This window comes from Trachurus trachurus (assembly GCF_905171665.1).
Source record: "Trachurus trachurus genome assembly, chromosome: 4".
Classification (NCBI taxonomy): Eukaryota; Metazoa; Chordata; class Actinopteri; order Carangiformes; family Carangidae; genus Trachurus; species Trachurus trachurus.
This window is the reverse complement of record NC_139898.1, coordinates 35,212,255-35,233,754: the sequence shown is the minus strand read 5'-3', so window position 1 is coordinate 35,233,754 and position 21,500 is coordinate 35,212,255. Positions and strand designations below refer to the sequence as shown.

Below are 21,500 nucleotides of genomic sequence, written 5' to 3'. Positions count from 1 at the left end.
TATGATCCTTGGCTGTGTTTGTACGGATACTGTGAGTCCGACTATCACCAGCCGAGCCCGGTGCTTCCTGGATCTCTGATCTGCCCTTCCCCTCGTCTCTATCCGCCTCTACACGCTCACAGCTCGGCCACTTTTACAATGAAACATGCTAAAAGTAACACGGAAATAACTTACTAGATATTTCTATTATAAGTTCTTATAATAGATCCATGGACGATCCTTCATGCTCAGTAACTTAGTCCATAGTTACCTTGTTCCTGGATCCTCTTCCTGCTCCTCAAGCGTGCATGTCGTAGACAGAGTTATACCGGTAAAACAAGTCCTGGAAATGTCTCCTCAGTTGGGGAGTTCAAGGTGCAAAACATAAAGTAATAAAACAGTTCTGTAATACCAGAAATGGTGATAAATGACAACAAGTCCACAGTACAAGAATGATAACCACATCAGACTGAAACCCCGGTCTGATAACGTCTCTGATAATATTTATAGTTTCCCTGATTAACAGCCAGGGGCGGCGCCAGAGAAATGTGATTGCAGGTGCTATGGGTGTGCTCCAACATCCGTGTTGGACCTGCATTAGCAGAGCGCTGAGCCCTGGGTAAACCCCGGTCTCTGTGTGCGTCTTATGGCTTCTATAATATTAGTTGTAGAGTAGTTACAACTGCACTTATACAAAATGGAAAGTAATTGATAAACATTGACTACCCGGTAATAAATGGATAAATATTGACTAAGATTGAATTTTGTTTGCTTTGATAGCCTACAGGCAAATATAGATGCAGATATCTTAGTGAATTAAATGAAACTAAAAAAAAATTATAATTATAAAATAAATAATAATATACATCATTACCTACATTTTAAGTATGTGAAAGTAAAACAAGTGCAGCCAATTTGATGGAGCTGAATTAATAGTAGCCTCATTTTACTTTTATTTAATTAGCCTAGTAGTTATTGCAAACATTAACATGTTTACATGCCCAACATTTAAGACTGTATTATTGTTTGTTTACACATTTAGTTTGATTTGATTTGTCCTGATTTGTTCTGAATTTATTCTTAGTTGGACCAACAGTGCAATACGTTTAAAGGGGGGATGAGTGGAAGCATTGGGTGTCAGGTGCGACTGTTGAACATTTTTGGGGTTCAGTTAGAAGGGCCCCTTAGAAAAATTTTGCCTAGAGCCCCGTGGAGATCCGAACTGGCTCTGGATGGAGGAGCTGTCTATGATTAGGCTACTTAACCAAAAGTCTCTTGGCATATTAAGTGCCACGTTTTTGTTTGTTTTTTAATTATGTATCACGGGGCGGCAGTGGCTCAGGTGGTAGAGCGGGTCGTCCAATGATCAGAGGGTTGGCGGTTCGAATCCCGCTCTGTCCCGGTTGCTGCCGTAGTGTCCTTGGGCAGGACACCTTACCCACCTTGCTCCTGATGGGTCGTGGTCAGCGCCTTGCATGGCAGCTTCCGCCATCAGTGTGTGAATGTGTGCGTGAATGGGTGAATGTGATGTACTGTAAAGCGCTTTGGGTATCGTTCAGGTATAGTAAAGCGCTATATAAATACAGACCATTTACCATTTACCATATATCACTAACACACCTTATGTGTGAATTTAGGAACTCTACGATGAACAGAACTGAAATAGATGACGATCAAAAACTCATGACAACTCACGATCTCACCAATGTCGTTGGAATTAAAGTGAGATGCGAACTCAGACGGCTTGAAATCCTCGGCGCTGGCCATCTTGTCCTGTCCTGTCCTGACACCTCACCTTTGACCTCGCGTTAATATCAAGAAATACATTTGGTAACATAATTAATTTAATTTATGACATTTTCGGACAGAAATTAGATACAAAGCGCATGAGATAAAATGTCATAAAAAATATATTAAATTTTTTTTTTATTGGATTTCATGGGGGTGCTGTAGGCCTAATTACATTTCCAGTTTATTACTAAGAACAATTAGCTTCATGTGGACAGTGACGGTGTTTTTAATCTCAAAGGACGATCCCAGGCAAATTTAACCTAGATCCATATAATATTTTAGGTCTAAATGAATTAATCTGCAGATTTTCTTAATCTCTCCTGTTCTGTCCGTCCTTGCATCACCACAGCAGTGTATAATGAAATGCTGTCTTTTATTCCGACGAAGATTAAATAGGCTAAAATAATAAAAACATGAACTAGCATAAATGTAGAACACGGAAATTTAACATAGCCTACCTGACGAAGATGACATAAAATAATTTATGAAAAAAATATCCTCCTCGAAATTACCCGGATACGAAAATAGGCAGCACGTGAATACATTTATATAGATCAAAACATGGAATGAAGGCCTAATAAAACATAAAATAACCCGCTCACCTCTCCGACAGAGCAGAGACAAAGAGGGAGAGTTTAGGCGGGATAAGGCATTTATAAGAAAACATGGGGTTCCCCCCAAAAGGATCGTGGGGACACACAATAAAATAAAAGTTCCGCCTGAGGAGGGAGCCTGTCACCGTCAGGTAGAAATAAATATATATTTTTTGTGTGTGTAATTACTATGCATAACCCCTAAGAGGAACGGAATCTTTTAGCAGTTAAACTAAACCAAATTAACCTGATCAAAACGTCTTTAACTGCTAAGCTAAACCATTAGCCAACCCAGTCTAAGTGATTATACCTGCTAAACGGTTAACCAGCTAGTTTATCTGAACATCCTAAATCATTAGCTCGCCTACAGATTTGAGTTTGAGTTTATTTCAATCAGCAAAAAATTTATAAATAAATAGAACCACAAAAAAACAGTAACACAACACATCCCTCTAAAAGCAGGGCTGCATGGCTGATGGAAAGGGTCAGGGCTGAAGCTACAAGCTTATAAATGCCCAAACCTTTACACCATGCATGTAAATAGTACCTTTACATAAACAAACAAGCATACATGCCATCTACACACATATACACACACCTACATGTACATACTCAGCAATACCAAGCAAAAAAATAGACATTTAACATTTGTCAAATCATTCCTAACTACATTTAAATCATTCCCCACCTTCAAGACTGTATCTTTCCAAAATGAACATTTTTAACTTATTTTTAAATTGCACCAGATTTTTACTTTTTTTGATCTCATCGGTTAACTTGTTCCACAGCTTCACCCCACAGACAGATACACACATGCTTTTCAGAGTAGGATGCGTTGTATGTTAATGGGAAACCACACCACTGTTCATTGGAGACGTCCACTTTATTCTGATAATTTTTTTTTTTTTAAAGAAAGATTTAATGATCATCCTCAGCTTTGTACATGCACACGTAAAGGTAAAGGTACTTTATTGGTCACATATACAGCTAGTACAGTGAAATTCTTTCTCTGCATTTAACCCATCCCTGAGGAGCAGTGGGCAGCCGCGGTGCAGCGCCCGGGGACCAACTCCAGATTATGAGCCAGTGCCTTTGGTCAGGGGCGCTGACTGGAGGATTAACCTAGCTGACATGTTTTTAGTGGCTAGTAGGCTACCACAACCCAAATTAATGAGACACAAGAAAATATTTACATATTAAAATGTGAAAATGGACCCAGTAAAATGCTGCTGAACAGCATCAAACGAAAAAGCTACTTACCTCTCTCCGGAGAGTTTAGGTGGGATAAAATAGATCTATAGAAATAAATGTAGGTGTATGAAATCTACAGATCAAAAGTTACACATGAGGAGTGTCAGGTTTTAACAATAAAAATAATTGTGTGTAATTATATGACTAAACATTACTGCAGCATAATAAACCATGTTACACCTATAGTAAACTCTTTTAGCAGCAGAACTGTAGTAAACTCTTTGAGCAGCTTAAATAAACTATAATCAACCACACACACACACACACACACATTTACAGAGTACAGTGTGTAAACATTAAGTGTTTAACCTGAATGCAAGGTTTCTGATCTGAGTATTTTCATCATTTATTTGTTGATCAACTGGACAATTAATCAATATTATTTGGTGTGAAGATAATCAATAGTTGCAGCTCTGGAAATTACCCACAACTCCTAACTTTCATGGCAGATGATTAAAGAGTTGTTGAGATATTTTAGTGTTAGCGGTGTCGCCGAGGTCACCAGCGTTCACCACGTCCGTGCACAGTTCCATATAATCAAATCCATCCAGCTGTTAGTTAAAGACTTTAATAATGAGTTTAAACGTGACACTTTTCCAAGGTGGAGAGACTCAGACTGACGGAGGTTTAATAATCCAGAGGAACGAAAGGGAAGCGTTGATTTTAAAAGATGTGACTGGACAGAATCTTCTCCGTGGTAACAGATGAGTTAGCCGTTCGCTGCCGTCCTTCCAAACCTGAGCTGCTGCCGCCATCGGTGCACGATCACAGTCTGCAGCACGAGGCCGGAGGTTTGTGGACAGCTGAACCTCATCCTCCAGATGTGGACGGCTGAACCTCGTCCTCCAGATGTGGACAGCTGAACCTCGTCCTCCAGATGTGGACGGCTGAACCTCGTCCTCCAGATGTGGACGGCTGAACCTCGTCCTCCAGATGTGGACGGCTGAACCTCGTCCTCCAGATGTGGACAGCTGAACCTCGTCCTCCAGATGTGATGTGTGCAGCTGCTGTCGTCTGAAGCGTCATCTTGTCCGGTCGCACTCTGCAGACTCAGACATTCACCCAGAGAGAGAAAGTGCAGCTCCGCCCACAAACTTATGGCCACTTTAATTTGAAGTTATGTACATTTACATTCAATATTCAAAAATAATTAAAATCAGATTGAGGCGTGCGACACTTTACAAGTCCCTCGTTTACCTTTATAATCAGTATAACAACATGTAATAACTGGTTTATTTATCTGCATAATAAAGATGTAACAACTGGTTGGTGGCGGCAGTGGAATTATAAAAGACAAATGGAATAAATACTTTGATAAACACTTAAACCATTTATTACAAGTGTTAACTGCATCTAAACACTAAACTGAGGGACCTGAACTGAAATGTTTAACATGTATTTTTTCTTTCTCTTTGTGTCCATTAAGCACAATCTGTGAAATCCTATGTGACCACTGTCCAATACGGCTTTGTTGCTGTTAATAAATCATGTATTATTGCTTCATAGATCCGTTAATAAGAAGATGATTAATGACCTGATGAGTTATGACAAAGTGTAAAATCCCGAGTCAACAGTTAGAGCAGTTAATTGATTACATTAGATTTTAATCAAACAGACTCTTTATCATTTCTTACATATTTATGTCACTACAAATCTTTTCTGATCAATGTCTTATAACTGATCTATTCAGCATTAGGAAATGGGTTATTAACAATAGGGAAGTGATTAATTACAGCTCATACACCACTGTTTTAACTGTGACATCGTGAAAAAGCAAGAAATAACGGGAAAATCAGCTGTTTTTAATGGTTTGAATTATCAGTTCTGATCAAGTGCCATCATTTGATGTTGATATATTTTTAATTTGTTTGAATGTTGTATGATTCTCTCACACAGATGTTACTATATCCCCGACTCCAGATGTTCATCACTCAGTCCATGAACATTTTAACGCTGATGTGACTCTCAGGACTTTGGTGGGATGGAGCTTGTCCGTCACTCACGGCAACAGATACAGTGTCTTCCACGTGGTCGTTTCAGTGGAGAGAACATATTAGAAATAATAGAAGGTTTTTTGTAGAAGAGGCGTGAATGAAAGCAGCAGACCAATGTGTGATGTGTTTAGCCTGGTTTAGCACAAATAATAATAATAATAATAATAATAATAATAATTCTTTATTTATATAGCACTTTTCGCAGCACAAAGTCACAAAGTGCTTCACAAAACATAATAAAACAACAAAGACTGGAAGCAGAGGGAAAGTGTTCACCCACAAAATTATGGAACAGAAATCCTGACAGTCAATCCATGATTCGTCGTATTGCTTCAAAATTAATGAGTCAAATCAAAGTTATTTTAAATAGAAATAAAATAATAAAATAAAATTTTGATCAATCGATTGGCAAAAATACTCTATAATCACTACAAAATAGATACTTATAGCATATATAAAGCATTCTTCCTACATTGATAGCCTACTAATTTATAAAAACAGTTACAAATGTTTAACTCTGGATTAATGAGCTCATCCATAATAAAACATCTAAGAACTCACTCACTGACCATTAGTTCATGTTAAAGTGCAGCATCAACGTTGATCTAAACGGTTTTTTCAACGTTTACTGACACTTTATAAATTATTTTACGAACCACTGACATCTCCTAAGTAACTGGTATGTAAATCCATTATTTATGCAGAGTGAAAATACATTATAGATTATTTTATTAATCCAGAGGCATGTAGTTACTGTGTTTATAAATTACTGTCTAATGCTTCATAAATGAGTTAGGTATGATTGGCTAATACTTCATAATGTGTAGTTTATTAAATAGAATTCAGAATATTTTTCCAATCAGCTTCTTCTGCATCACGCCGTCGGCCTGTTGCTTCCATCTCGTGTTAACAACATGGAGACACTGAGCTGCTGCGCATCAGTCAGTCTCAACCATGAAGGGAGAACAGTTTGTTCCTTTACACATATCAATCAAGTGCAAGATACTTAATGTTTATGCTTTTTGTGTCATAATTGTCTTAATCTTTATTGATTCTTTATTTGTAGATGTCAGAACAGATGAACTGTAATTTATTTTTGTTCCTGAATTTAACAATGTTTTTTTGTTTGTTTTTTGTTGCTCTTGTTGTGCTCTTCTAAAGTGTCTGGATCACAACAAAAACATTAAAACCAGCTGCAGCTGCTTTTTATTTGGACTCATGTATTCATCATTTCCTACGGTGGCTCTGAAGGTCAATAGAAAAGACTATATATATATCTACTACATCGACCAGCTGTAGTTTTTGGCCTACTTACACACTAAATACATTCGTTATTTACAAACAAAAGAACAAGAAATATATATTTTTTTAATCCAAACAATAACAATTGACAGTTTTATTCAGTTCATGTTTTCCTACAAATATAGATATAAATGATCCCAGCTCCATACCAAGAAGATTCTCAAATTCCCATTGTTCAAATAACCGTTTCACATCTCGAAAAAGAAAAGGCACAGGCAATGTCCAGCCATGTCAGTCATTGGTCTGATTATATATTGATGACAGTGTCCAAATACATCTGACCATATGGAGTCATCACCCGGATATCGCATTTTTCCTTGTTAAAACATGTATACTGGTGTTGGACCTCAGTGGAAACTTGCCTGAAAATCTGGGGTTTGAAAGTGGCTGAGTTTTTTGGTTTGGGCTCTTTGTTTAAGCCAGAGTAGCTCATGAGGCAGCACACCGCAAAATTACGAGATTTTGACTTTGCTCCTACCGTGATAAGAGACTGTTTTCATAAACACACCTCTCTTCCACCACCCGACTTCTGCCGCGCCGCATTACTTGTTGTTTTATTTCCCACTGTAGCGCTGTTATTTCGTCACTTTATTAAGTTTTAATATTTTTTCATGCAAGAAAGTAAGGGTTTAGATCCCCAATGTGTGGTTAGTTTATCCAAATGACGGCTGTTTAGAAGTTTGCTCTGCGTTGGGAGAAGTGAAGCTCCAGCGAACTGCAGCGAGCACCAGAGGAGCGGAGGAGTGACTCCTCAACCCGCCTGCAGCGCTCGTTTAGCCGGCCGAACGACATCGTCATGCCGGGGGAGGAAACAATCGTTAATTAACTTACCCGCAGGTTTGTAGAGGTGTACCACCGACTGGTAACATTTGGTAGGTTTTATTTTCTTAAGTTATAGCCTATAACATGGTTACGGTACACAACAGAGAGCAGCATATTATGCGGTTTCCAATACAGCAATGCCTGCATGTAGCCCACTGGGCTCTGTCCTTCCTGCGTCCAATCAATGCGCACCTCATTACATATTAATACAATGAACATCCGGACCAGTCAAAACCTCGCGCTTACTCTCACAAGAGAAAGTGATTTTTTTTATTTTATTTTTTATGTTTCCAATAAGTTTTAAGAATTGATTCAAAGCAATTTAAGGGGGACTGGATACATAAAAAAACAGGTGATGACTCCTTTAAAAGTTTAGAATTAAATATATGGTAATGTTGGACATACTGTACGCACCATTTCTGCTTCACATCAGCTTCAGCTCTTTTGCCAGCCACTCGTCCTCCTCACAGAAAGCTTTGATCAGAGCTGCACTGGCTTGTTTGTTGAGCACCGTTCTCAGCAGCATTGTAGCTTTGTCTGCCCTGTTGTTCTCTTCCCAAATAGACTCATATTCGCTCTCAGCCAACACCTTCAACTGGAAGAGTTTGTTCAGCAGTGATTTTAGTACAGGATCACTCACTCTTTTTATGAACTCTGTCATAACAGACCTCAGCTTCTGATCTGATTGGTCGCTCTGAGTTCCTGCTGGGACACTCTGAGTCCATGTTGGGACACTCTGAGTCCCTGCTGAGAAACTCTGAGTCCATGGTTGGACACTCTGAGTCGCTGCTGGGAGGCTTGGAGTCCCTGTTGGGAAACATGTGGTCCCTGCTGAGAAACTCTGAGTCCACATTTGGACACTCTGAGTGGCAGCTGGGAGGCTTGGAGTCCCTGTTGGGCAAGTGTGTAGAATAGAATAGAATAAAATCCTGTATTGTCATTGTCAACATTGTCACCAACTTTCACTGTGAATATCAGTTTTTAGTAGCTCCACATGGCAGCAAGACAGTCAACAGTAAAAACACAATAAATAAAAACAATATAAAAACATAGAGTACAACAGTATAAAACAGTGGGGAGCAACATCAGGGCCCCCCATGTCAAGGACAATACTAAGGTAAAAAACAGAAACCCAGTCATAAAAAGGCATCGCAGCTCCAGACTGTTCTCCACCCTCAATCAGTCTGGGATCCTCTTCTTCGCAAACCGAAGGGACTTCTCTGGGGACACTTGAACATTAGAAGCCTTGGCAATAAACTTGTACAAGTAGAACATCTTCTCTGTGATTCAAATATTGACATAGGGTTAGGGTTAGGGTTAGGGTTAGGTCTCTCAGAGACCTGGCTGAAACCATCATCTGCCGAAGCACTGGTAATGATGCCTAGAAAGTTTTACTTTATGTAAAATCCAATCTAAAATGTAAACTCCTTGAACTACCAGAAGCTATCAAATTTGACTGTGTTGGAATAGAAGTATTGCTATCTACTGAAATGTAATTTGTTTTTATGTGTCTATATCGCCACCCATCCGCCAGTATAGAATTTTATGACCAACTAAAAATCATGTTGAACTCAGTCGGCTCAAATACAAAGCTAATTATCCTAGGAGATTTTAATGTAAACTGGGACAACAAACAAGGTAGAAAAAAACTGACACTAAACACTGAAAATTACAACCTAAAACAACTGATAGAGCAACCAACTAGACTGACAAATAAATCGCAGAAAGAATTTACCTTTTATTTACAAATAAACCCGATATAATGAAGACATATAACTTCCTGACTGGTATCGCTGACCATAACTGTATCTTTCTGTCCAGAAAGCTCAACAAATTAAGGTTTGCCTGACCACCTAAAGCCCAGCCATCCTGCAGTATTAATGAAATACCAAGGAATCAACTACAAAACCTCAGTGAGGGCATAAAAAATATTGACTGGGAGGAAATCCTTACATCAGACAACATAGAAACTAGCTGTGATTCCTTTTTGAATAAAATCAAAAATGTGATGTCTCCGCTCTCTAGGAGAGGGAGAAGTAGAGCCAGGACACGTAATACTCTGCCATGGCTCGACCAAAACTGCAGGGATCTGATAAAGTCTAGAGACTCACTACTTAAGAATTATTTGAAATCTGGCTTGCCTACCAACAGGCTAAAATTCACACACATATACGTAACAAAGTAGTCCAGTCGTTGAGAAAGGCCAAAGCTAACTTTTTTATTTCTGTAATTGAGGTTGCCAAGGGCAACGGGAGAAAGGTGTGGCAAACCTTAAATAAGCTGTTGGGCAAGGATAGCAAACAAGAAACAAACACTCCTGAACTGAATATTGATAATGTCTTGGTGAAGGATCCTGCAAGAATTGCAGATTCTTTTAATAAGTATTTTTTAGACAGTGTGCTTGAAATAACAAGACTTTTTACACCATCATCTATTGTACCTCGCCTGATCAGCAACGAACAGCCCATCTTTCAGCTGGCCAAGATAACGGAGACAGAAGTCACAAAGATAATTGGAGCTCTGAAATGCTCCAAAACAAAAGATGTATACGGTATTGACACAAACTTCATAAAGACTCACTCCCATGCTTTGTGTAAACCCATTACTCATCTGGTTAATTTATCTATTAGCCAGAACAAAGTCCCGTTAGCCTGGGAGGTGGCCACGGTGACTCCCATCTTCAAACCTGGCTCCAAATCACTGGAAGCCAACTACAGACCTATCAGTATACTACCAATAATCTCTAAGGTAGCTGAAAAATGGGTTGTGAACCAACTGATCAGGCATCTAGATGAGGGTCCCACTCCACTGCATCCAATGCAGTTTGGCTTCAGGGCACACCATTCCACTGAGTCAGCCAACTGTATGTTCACTGAAAAAAATTAAGTGTTTGCTAGACAAAACATCTGTGTTAGTGCTGTATTTCTCGACCTTGAAAAGGCGCTTGACACCGTCGACCACCAAGTACTTTTAAACAAGCTCACATTTTTTAACTTCTGTGACAACACCATGCAATGGTTTAAATCATACCTATCAAACATAACTCAATGCGTAACTGTCAATGGGGTCAAATCGCCTTTTCTCTCTTCTACTGTTGGGGTCCCCTAAGGTTCGATCCTTGCACCATTGTTGTTTTCACTGTACATAAATGACCTCCCAGATGTGTGTCCAGACCTTAACGTCCAGATGTATGCAGATGACGCAGTCATTTTTACTCATGGTCCAAACTCTGACATTACTTCCAACAAACTGCGTCTTGCTCAACACAACAAAAACTGTGTGCATGACATTCACTAAACGACCAGTAAACCAGAGCAGATCCAAAATATTCATTGGAGGAGTGGAACTTGAATTAGTAACTCAGTTCAAGTACCTTGGTATCACACTAGACGCAAATCTTACATTTAAAAAGCACATCAAAAAAGTGGCGAACACAATACGATTCAGCCTGCAAAACTTTAAACAAATCAGGCCCCTCATCTCATCTGAAGCAGCTAATATGATTTTGTCCCACATTGAATACTGTTTTGGTATAGCGATCACACATTCAACAATATTTTAAAATTGTGTCAGTACTGTCTAGTCTGAGTCAGGAATGAACAACAAGGACTTGAGCTTTAACCAGCACGAGTTCTTCATCGTTAAACACGAGTTACATGGTTCAATCATTAGTGGCATCATATTTATATAAGAAGGGCAACGTTTCAGTATTTGAAAACGTCTTGACAGTGATCTCTCCCAAATCCAGCTGACCATGTGGTAACCCTTTGCTGGATCCAAATATCCTCATGCCAAACATGGCTGAGTGTTCTTCAATAAACGATAATGATGTTTTCAGGAGGTCACACTAAATCTGATGTGTAAATACTTTGGTGAGGAAATGAGCACATGCTCAGACAGATTGTATTGAAAGCAGATTTTTTGAACAGATGTGTCAGTACTCACAGGTTCTGTCTCTGGAAGCTTTAATCACTTCCTGTGGCTCAACCCTGAAAAGATGAACACAAAAGTTCTAAAGTCAGTGTAAAGAACAATAAGACGTATTTCTAGATGATGGATGGAGAGAGTAAAAATGAAAGACAAGAAAGGAGATTGACTTCCAGAGGCTGAGTTCTTGTCTGAATATACCTGAGAGTGTCCAGTCTCCAGTCTGGATCCTCCAGTCCATAGGACAACAGCTTCACTCCTGAGTCTCCTATATGATTGTAGCTCAGGTCCAGCTCTCGCAGGTGGGAGCGGTTGGAGCTCAGAGCTGAGGCCAGAGAAGCACAGCCTTCCTCTGTGACTTGACAGTCTGACAGACTGAACACACACATAAACACCACCTCACTGACAATGTAAATGCTTGTCATCCTTGTTGAATCGATTAAGTGAAAGCTACATCACAGTAGTGCTGTATTTAACCATTTAATGTCAAAATCACCTCTTAGTTCAACATTATTACCTTGCTAAATAATTGAATTAAATTAAAAGCCTCAATATTTAACTTGACTGTTAAAAAAAAGAGAAATCCTGACCTGAGATCTTCCAGTCTGCAGTGTGGACTCCCCAGTCCTACAGACAATAGTTTCACTCCTGAGTCCTGCAGGTTGTTGTTACTCAGGTCCAGTTCACTCAGGCAAAAGAACTGGGAGCTGAAGACTGAGGCCAGAGCTTGACAGCTTCTCTCTGAGAGTTTACAGCCACTCAGTCTGAAGAGGAATTTAAAAATACTCAACATTATACAAATAGGCCATTTCAAATTGTCAATGTTTTAAACAAGAATACAGCTGCAAACAGATATTTTCCATGTAAAGATGCAATGAATAAGTTGCCTACATTCCCAGGTCGCCATTGTAATTAACAATTTGTTCTTAAATAATTCCCTGGTTAAATAAAAGGTAAATAAAAATATTCTCCATAAACTCCTCTGACCAGCCAAATCTCCTCAATGTATCTTCTCTGGCTCTTTGTTTTGGTATGCACTGTGTAGATTAGAGCATGTGAGTCTATGTTCAGCCCCTGACCTCTTCTTAATTTATACTTCATTGATTCAGTCTGCTGTGAACAGTCCCAGTGGATCAGTCCAAGTATTCACTTCTTTCCCAGTCCATCTGCGGAGTACTGGTCAGGCTTTAACGAACTGGGCATTTCCTCTCCTCCATGTGTAAAGCCAGAAAAACACTGGCTAGCACGTGGATGTGAATGGGGATTATGCAGATTAAACTATTTTGCTGTTTACTTATTTTATGAATCTGCTTGGCAAAAGTAGCTATCACTAGTTGGTGTAACGCCAGCTTTGCCATGTAAAATCTTTCTCTACTGATTGTGGCTGAGAACAACAAGAAAGGGGGGATTTGGCAACAGCCACTGATGTACCGTATTTGTTGAGAGGTAGATTTCTCACAGGGCCAGCAGCCCTGTGAGAAATCTAGTGGCAGTGAATATGTTATGCAAATTATTGGTAAAAGTCATAAATCCAAAACAGCTTAAGACTGACCTGAGACCTTCCAGTCCACAGTGTGGACTCTCCAGTCCACCAGACAGCAGCTTCACTCCTGAGTCCTGCAGGTTGTTGTTACTTAGGTCCAGGTGTCTCAGACTAGAGGACTGGGAGCTGAGGACTGAGGCCAGAGCTTCACAGCTTCTCTGTGAGAGGTTACAGCTGCTCAGTCTGAAGAGGAATCAGCAGAAAAAAACTGATATAAAAATGGGTGGACCGAAAGAGAAGAATCAGTGATTGTATATACTATATGGATCTGTAAGCACTTACAGAGCGTTACTGGAGGCTTTGACCACTGGCAGCAGCCTCAGAAGAGCTTCCTCTGAAGCATAGTATTTCTTCAGGTCAAACACGTCCAGATCTTCTGATGACAGTAAGATGAAGACCAGAGCCGACCATTGAGCAGGAGACAGTTTATCTGTGGAGAGGCGTCCTGATCTCAAGGACTGGTGGATCTCCTCCACCAGAGAACGATCATTCATTTCATTCAGACAGTGGAACAGGTTGATGCTTTTCTCTGCAGAGGGAGTCTCTTCAATCTTTTTCTTGATGTACTGGACTGTTTTCTGATTGGACCGTGAGTCACTTCCTGTCTGAGTCATCAGACCTCGTAGGAGAGACTGATTGGTCTTCAGTGAAAGACCCAGGAGGAAGCGGAGGAACAAGTCCAGGTGTCCATTTGGACTCTGTAAGGCCTCGTCCACAGCTGTATGGTAGAAATGTGATGATTTGTCTCTGAGCAGTTGAGACCAACGGGAGGTTGTTTGTTGTTGTGACATCAGATTGACTCCAGAGTTGATGAAGGTCAGATGGACATGAAGAGCAGCCAGAAACTCCTGAACACTCAGATGGACAAAGCAGAACACCTTGTCCTGGTACAGGCCTTCCTCCTCTTTAAAGATCTGTGTGAACACTCCTGAGTACACTGAGGCTGCTCTGATATCGATGCCACACTCTGTCAGGTCTGATTCATAGAAGATCAGGTTTCCTTTCTGCAGCTGCTCAAAAGCCAGTTTTCCCAGAGACTTGATCATCTTCCTGTTCTCTGGACTCCAGTGTGGATCTGTCTCAGCTCCTCCATCATACTTGACCTTCTTCAGTTTTAGATGAACCACCAGGAAGTGGATGTACATCTCAGTCAGGGTATTGGGCAGCTCTCCTCTCCTTCTGGTCTTCAACAGCTTCTCCAGAACTGTAGCAGTGATCCAGCAGAAGAGTGGGATGTGGCACATGATGTGGAGGCTTCGTGAGGTCTTGATGTCGGAGATGATCCTTCTGGCCTGCTCCTCATCTCTGAACCTCTTCCTGAAGTACTCCTCCTTCTGTGGGTCAGTGAACCCTCTGACCTCTGTCACCATGTGAACACACTGAGGAGGGATCTGATTGGCTGCTGCAGGTCGTGTGGTTATCCAGAGGCGAGCAGAAGGAAGCAGGTTCCCCCTGATGAGGTTGGTCAGCAGCACGTTGACTGAGGTGGACTCTGTTACATCAGTCAGGATCTCAGTGTTGTGGAAGTCCAGAGGAAGTCGACACTCGTCCAGACCGTCAAAGATGAAGACGACCTGGAACTGATCAAAGCTGCAGATTCCTGCTTTTTCAGTTTCAGAGAAGAAGTGATGAACAAGTTCCACCAAGCTGAACTTTCTCTCTTTCAGCACATTCAGCTGTCTGAAGGTGAAGGGAAATGTTAAGTGTATGTCCTGGTTGGTTTTGTCTTCAGCCCAGTCCAGAGTGAACTTCTGTGTTAAGACTGTTTTCCCAATGCCAGAAATTCCCTTTGTCATCACTCTTCTGATTGGCCGGTCTCTTCCAGGTAGGGCTTTAAAGATGTCTTCTGGTCTGATGGTTGTTTCTGGTCTGTCTGGTTTCCTGGACGCTGTTTCAATCTGTCTGACCTCATGTTCAGCATTGACCTCTCCAGCCCCTCCCTCTGTGATGTAGAGCTCTGTGTAGATCTGGTTCAGACGGGCTTGGTGTCCTTCTTTAGAGATCCCCTCAAACACACACTGAAACTTCTTCTTCAGGTTGTTTTTGAGTTTAGGCTGGCATTTGTAAAGAGCTTCTGAATGAATAAACAACAGATAATAGGACAGTAAGGTAAAGGTCTTCGTAACAACAGGTTATAGTAAATCAATGTAAACACTAGGGGTGTGACTTTGTACACGTGTAAACGTTTACACGGAATGAAACTGTAAACGTTTAGTAAAAAATCCCTAAACGATACACACAATTTTTTTTTTTTTTTTACATAGCATAACGTTACCCTACATTTTGGGGGGGGGGGCTGGGTGAAAAATAGTCCCTCACACTGTCTTAATTTAGAGAAAACCATGATTTAATAAAAATGATGCTGTGACGCGCTTCCCTCCTTTAGACAAAATGTGTGTGAGTGCGGTTTTTTCCCCCTTTTTTTCTTGTATTTTTTTTTTTTTCCGAGCGAGTGTGATGGCGCCGCCACCGAGTAAACCGTAAACACCCATCCGAAATAAACGCCGGGTCAGACATTGCTTTTCTTGTTGCCAAAAAAGGGCCGGGGTGTCTCGAGACATTAAAGGGCGAATCCGCCGTCGGGTCTCCTCCGCTCCGGTGTAACACCGGCACGGCTTGCAGTGTCAGTGCTTCCACCGGCTGCGCATATCAGACTAAACAAAAATAAGGCTATAGCAACCTATAACGGTCCTGAAGCGAGTACACGTGTACATGAAAAAAATTGCACAGTGTACACGTGTACATATTTTAGTACACGTTCATATCCCTAGTAAACACACAGAAATGTTTGAATCTAAATTCATGTAGTCATGGTGATGACTCCAACCGTGAAATGTGACATCCCCTCACAAAAGGTGCTGAGCTTTACCTGCTGCTGCTGCTGACGGGCCTTGTCCTGTTGGAGGAAAGGGAATGATTCCCTTTCCTCCAACAGGACAATCATGAGGAGTAGCAGGACCAACCCAGTTGACTTTGTCCACTGTGTGGAAATAGTTACAAATCCAAGAGATTTAACAAAGGTAAAACCCTGGCGGCACTTCCCATGACTGACCTTCATTAATTCTCATCTTCTTCAGAATGAACCTTGCCACCTGCAGAACTTTCTCAGTAGTGTACACGCCGACCATCAAGTCCACCGTTTTCTCTCTCCTTGCATCCTCCAGCTCACACTTTGGGATGGCAGGGAAACCATCCAGTAAGTCATCATCCTGCAGGTACCACTGGAAGCGTTCCAGCTCTGCACTCCCCAAATTCTTCAAAATCTGCAGCAGCTGCTCCTTCACAGGCGTGGCCATCTCTGTTGCCTGACAGAATCAGATCAGTGACACTGTCTCACTAAGACTGATACCACAATTTATTGTGGTAAGGGATGTGACTCAATTTAGTGCCATTACATCCCTGGTTTGTTAATTAATATACAGTATTTAAAGGACAATTCCAGGTGAATTCAACAAATATCGCTACATTTTTATTTTTTTAAGACGTTAGTTTAGGCGGCAGCTCTTTGTTGTTAAAGCTGACAGGGCGAGGAGGAAGACCAGTAGCACAGCAGGGCCGCGTGTATATCGGACCACAGGACCATAATCGCTGTATAAACGATGTTAATAATAATTACAAATGCTCCAAATCGTAGACCATAGCTTTAACTCGTTACTCACTGGTTTCTGTGTGTTAGCGATGGTACAGCCTGAGGCCAGTATACAACAGGTAACAGTGTTGTTGTCTCTTTTCACCTCCTCTCTCCCTTGCAGTGATCAGTGTCGGCGGCTTGTTAAATGATTGTGCTCCAGTGTAATCAGTACGCCTGAAACTCATCCAGTGAGAAACGTTCCGCGGTGCAAAATAAGTGCAATTAAAATGCGTTAATTTTTGTGTAATTAATTAATCATAATTAACGCGTTAAAGTCCCGGCCCTACCAATAATAACGTAATAATTTTGGCCATTTTAAATGTAATAAAGCCAAATAAAACTTTTTTGCCAATAATGTAATAAGTTATTACGTTATTGGCCTAGTATTAAAAAAACCTTTGACAATGTAATAACTGTTGCAGATAATGTGATAATACATAAATATATGCTAATTAAAAATAGGTGTGAATGACATAGTGGTCATGTTTATTCATCCAAGATATGTACTATCTTTCCTCACTCACTCACTCACTCACTCACTCACTCACTCACTCACTCACCATGCTTAATGATATGTTTGCAGTAAGTAAGCATTGTAGGCTATCAACAACCTCCAAAACATAACCAAACTTGTGTATTGAATGGTGTCTGCCAGCCAAACGATCGTTAATTTATTACGTTTTAATATTTTTTCATGCGAGAAAGAGTTTAGATCCCCAATGTGCGGTTAGTTTATCCAATTGACGGCTGTTTAGAAGTTTGCTCCGCGTTGGGAGAAGTGAAGCTCCAGCCAGCTGCAGCGAAGCAGAGGAGCGGCTCATTACATATTAATACAATGAACATCCGGACCAGTCTAAACCTCGCGCTTACTCTCATGAGAGAAAGTTGCCATATGAAAAAGTGTCAGAACAAGCTCTATGTTTGAATTTAAAAATAAAATGTTTCCAATAAGTTTTAAGAATTGATTCAAAGCTATTTAAGGGGGATTGGATACGTAAAAAAAACAGGTGATGACTCCTTTAAAACTGGGTGATTCATTCTCTAACCACAGATAGTTTGATACACAATCCAGGAAATAGAAGCTACCTTTACATTATACTGTAATTGAAGGCCATTTCTTTCAGTTTATAGTTTCTGATCCTGATAATTACCGTGACTGAACCCAGGATTAAAATCTACACATTTGAACTGCTGTTAGAACTAAAGTACTACAGAGCCTTGTGTGTCAAAAATGTACTTCAATAATACACAAACAGATAAATTAGATACCTATTAATATTAAGGCAGTACAAAAATAATGTCCATTTCCACAGCACCCATTAATTAATACAACAATAACACCACTGCTGTTATGTTTCTGTTCAACAGAAATAATAGTTGCTCTAATTAATCCCAACATTTCTTGTTGCTTCTCTGGGCAAAATATTGAAGAAAACACTTACAGTTCACAAACATTTATTTAACTGATAACAGGAGTTCACGTTACGGCCTTTCTCACCTGCTGAAGTCTCTTCAGGTCGATTTAAAAACACTTTCCACCTTCTTGTGTAGAGTAAACTGGAGAGAAGCTGGTCATTGTCCCTCAGTCCCAGTGTCTCAAAACTTCAGCGTTAGTCCACGTCTGAAAAACACCAGAGTGACGTCAGAGCCTCCAGTCTTATCTGTAACAAACACACAGACTCTGTCAGAAACATACCAGGTGGTGTAGCTCCACCGTGGGTCCTCTAGATGGAGCTAACCGGCCTCTAATGAGCTAACCATGAACTCAACACAGCAGTCTGGATCACAGTAGCGCTGTATAGGCTTTATGCGCAATTGTTTAAGTTCAGGAAGTAGTAGAGCTGTGCATAAAGCCTACTGCTGCCTGATGTAGTTTGGATATGGATATTTCTCATTTTGATGGCCTTGCCTTGAAAGCACACACCTCCAGCACCTTTCTGCTGAGACGAGCTTTGACAGCACGGTGCGCCGCTCTCTCTCCCGTTAAAAGTTAATCTAGCTCACCCAGTGGACCCCTCTCTCTCCTCGCCTCTCTCTCTCTCTCACTAGGTGCATTTCCATCAGCTGTTTAGATGCGCATCGAGATGTATCGCATCGGAAAATGATGATGGAAACGCCGTGATTCGAATTAAATCTCACTTTGGATGGAAACATGGCATGGCGGCGGCCAGGTGGAACGCATCGTGACGTCACCCTACACTGATTCTTGAGAGTCGGGACAAAACATGTCCCACATAGAAAAGTCTTATTTATATCAAAAATAAAGAAATTAATAATGATTGACATACTCACAAAGTTAGATCTAAAGGAGTTGTGAATACTGATGTTATGTTTTAGCATAGATAATTCCTTTTTAAGGGGATATTTGTTTAATTAAATGACCAGTGGTCAGACGGCCCATGTTATTTCTCTTGTCCTCAGCAATAGGTCACAATATTCACCAGCCCTAAAAAACTTTAAAAACCTCTACAATTGTGAAAACATTTATATCAAATCAAAGATAAGGGTTATAAATGTATAAAACAATGCATGCCATGAACATCTAAAAATATTTTCCACAGAAATCTGCCCATCAAAGTTGTGTCCTCTGTTTCCGTCAACTCCGTCAGATTTTTTCATAAACCTCATTAAATCAGGCAATAGCATGGCCAGCTATCCCTTAGGATCCCTTTTCATTCTTCTGGCTGTGGTGAATGCATCAATACCACACATGGTCTGGTAAAGTTGACATTTTTTGATATTTTAGATGAACAATGTCAATTTTCCTATGGTCACAGCCGGAGCATGTCAACACCATCTCTCCCTTATGGTACTTTTTTTAAACCATAGTGGACTCAATGAAAGTATTTTATTGAGATTATGGAGACAGCTAGCAATAGCCAAAAAACTAGCTAGCTAGCTGCAAGGCTTTTTTCTGCAGAAGGAAAAAAACATGCCATTTCGTCAACTCCGTCAGAGTCAACTCCGTCAGGTTTTATGTCTGACGGAGTTGACATGTAAGCTGATGGAGTTGACAAATCCACCAATAACTGCTTAAATGTGCTAATATTATACTATTTTCAAATATAGTAAAGGAATATAATGTTCTTTTAGGGGTTTATCTGCACATTAATGTAGGTATATAGCATGCAATTACATATTTTACAATATACTTATGATTTGTAGAGCACGGCCAGACTGTGGTCTGCTCATTGAATAATTTTCTTCTCTTTTCTATCTGCTTATTATTGGATGACTTTCCAGCACATGTGTTATAAGCACTTGTCTACATGTTTGATTTATTGATTATTGTAAAATTTTAAAGGTACAGTGTGTAGTTTTCACTATTGAAAATATACACACTTCTTATAGAGCAGGGAAGAAGTTCAATGTTGCTTTTTCAAATCAGTTTACTTGGACCATCAGACCAAAAGTGCACCAGTGGTAATTTTGTCTTGATATATTTTAAGACATGATCCGTAGGATCTGTGTCCAGAATGCCACAGCATCCAGTCTCTCTGACTCGGACAGTGTGCAAAACCCTGCCTTTCCACCATCATTAGTGTAATATATGCAGTACAGTGTCATCTGTGGCAGATTTGTCCAAAACAGACACATCTTCCAATCAAATGCTAGATAATGTGACATTATAGAAGGGCTTCGGAGTACAAAATGAAGAAGTGCAATTTGTTATAGTTTGAAATGGTGTATTTACAGTTTTGTTTATTATAGTCAAATTAAAAATATGTTCAGTAAGACAAGGGATTGCTATTTCTTAATTTAGTGTCACTTCCATCTATTTAAAAAAGCTTTTGCTCATTGATCAGAAATGCAAATACAATTTTGTCAACTCCATCAGCTCCGTCAGATCTTCATCAGCACCGCCAGATACATGTTTTTGTAATTTTTTGGGGAAACAAATAATTCTTTCTTCAGTTTTTGTTGTTTAAGTAATGGAGGATCATCAGATCTACATCCTCTTGTGTCTTATTCACTTTAGGATTTTTTTCTATAGTGGCAAAATAAAAGATAAAGTTTGAAAATGCAAATTTTTAGAAATCTGTGTATTCATAACAGTGTGAAATTAAACCTTAAGTTTATATCTTACTTTTCATTGCATATCAGAGTAACTAAACACTATTAAAACATACACCAGAACTTAACATTCTTGTTAGTGTAACCAGGTTGAAATGTACTTTAATTTTATCTTTTGAAATCTCACCAAAACCCTGATTTTATTTTGAAAGGAACCATTTTATTTGTTTTCACCTTTATTTTGTAGTTTGGTCTGCAGAGACGTTAAATCAGTACTGTCTCTTTAAGAGTTCGTCGTCTGCTTGACCCGCGAACTGCTCCGCTCTCAGTCGGTGATGACCCCACTGAGAGCAGGTATGTGTTCATTTCTCTCGTCATGTTTACATTTTGTTTTGGGTTGAAAGGTATTAAAAACGTAATAATATACATGTATGGATGATAAATGAAGAGTGTGAACGGTTGTGGTGTGTGTTGCTAGGTGAATTTCGCAGCTATGCCATTGTAAAACTACTGCAGGCACAAGTGTTTATTTTTCGTTGTTTTCTTCATGTGTGTGTATGTGTGTGCTGCTAACAGGGGCCTGCTGTGAGCTAGCTCAAGACCGCATGTCACAGATGCACTTTCATTTGATTCTCATACAGGTATGGATACTG

At 40.0% G+C, this 21,500-nt stretch overlaps 1 protein-coding gene and 1 long non-coding RNA gene across 2 annotated transcripts in view; both read right to left on the bottom strand.

Annotated features, from left to right (window-relative positions):
* LOC310984393 overlaps positions 1–21,500 on the bottom strand; it is a 43,393-nt gene that overhangs the window by 20,721 nt on the left and 1,172 nt on the right. The window lies entirely within an intron of this gene.
* LOC310984726 (protein NLRC3-like) lies at positions 8,157–16,498 on the bottom strand (the record flags this gene model as incomplete). Its single annotated transcript, XM_083970040.1, has 6 exons — positions 8,157–8,327; positions 8,401–8,623; positions 12,250–12,423; positions 13,212–13,385; positions 13,485–15,276; positions 16,255–16,498. 6 exons carry the CDS (start codon positions 16,496–16,498, stop codon positions 8,157–8,159), a joined length of 2,778 nt encoding a protein of 925 aa, XP_083826166.1.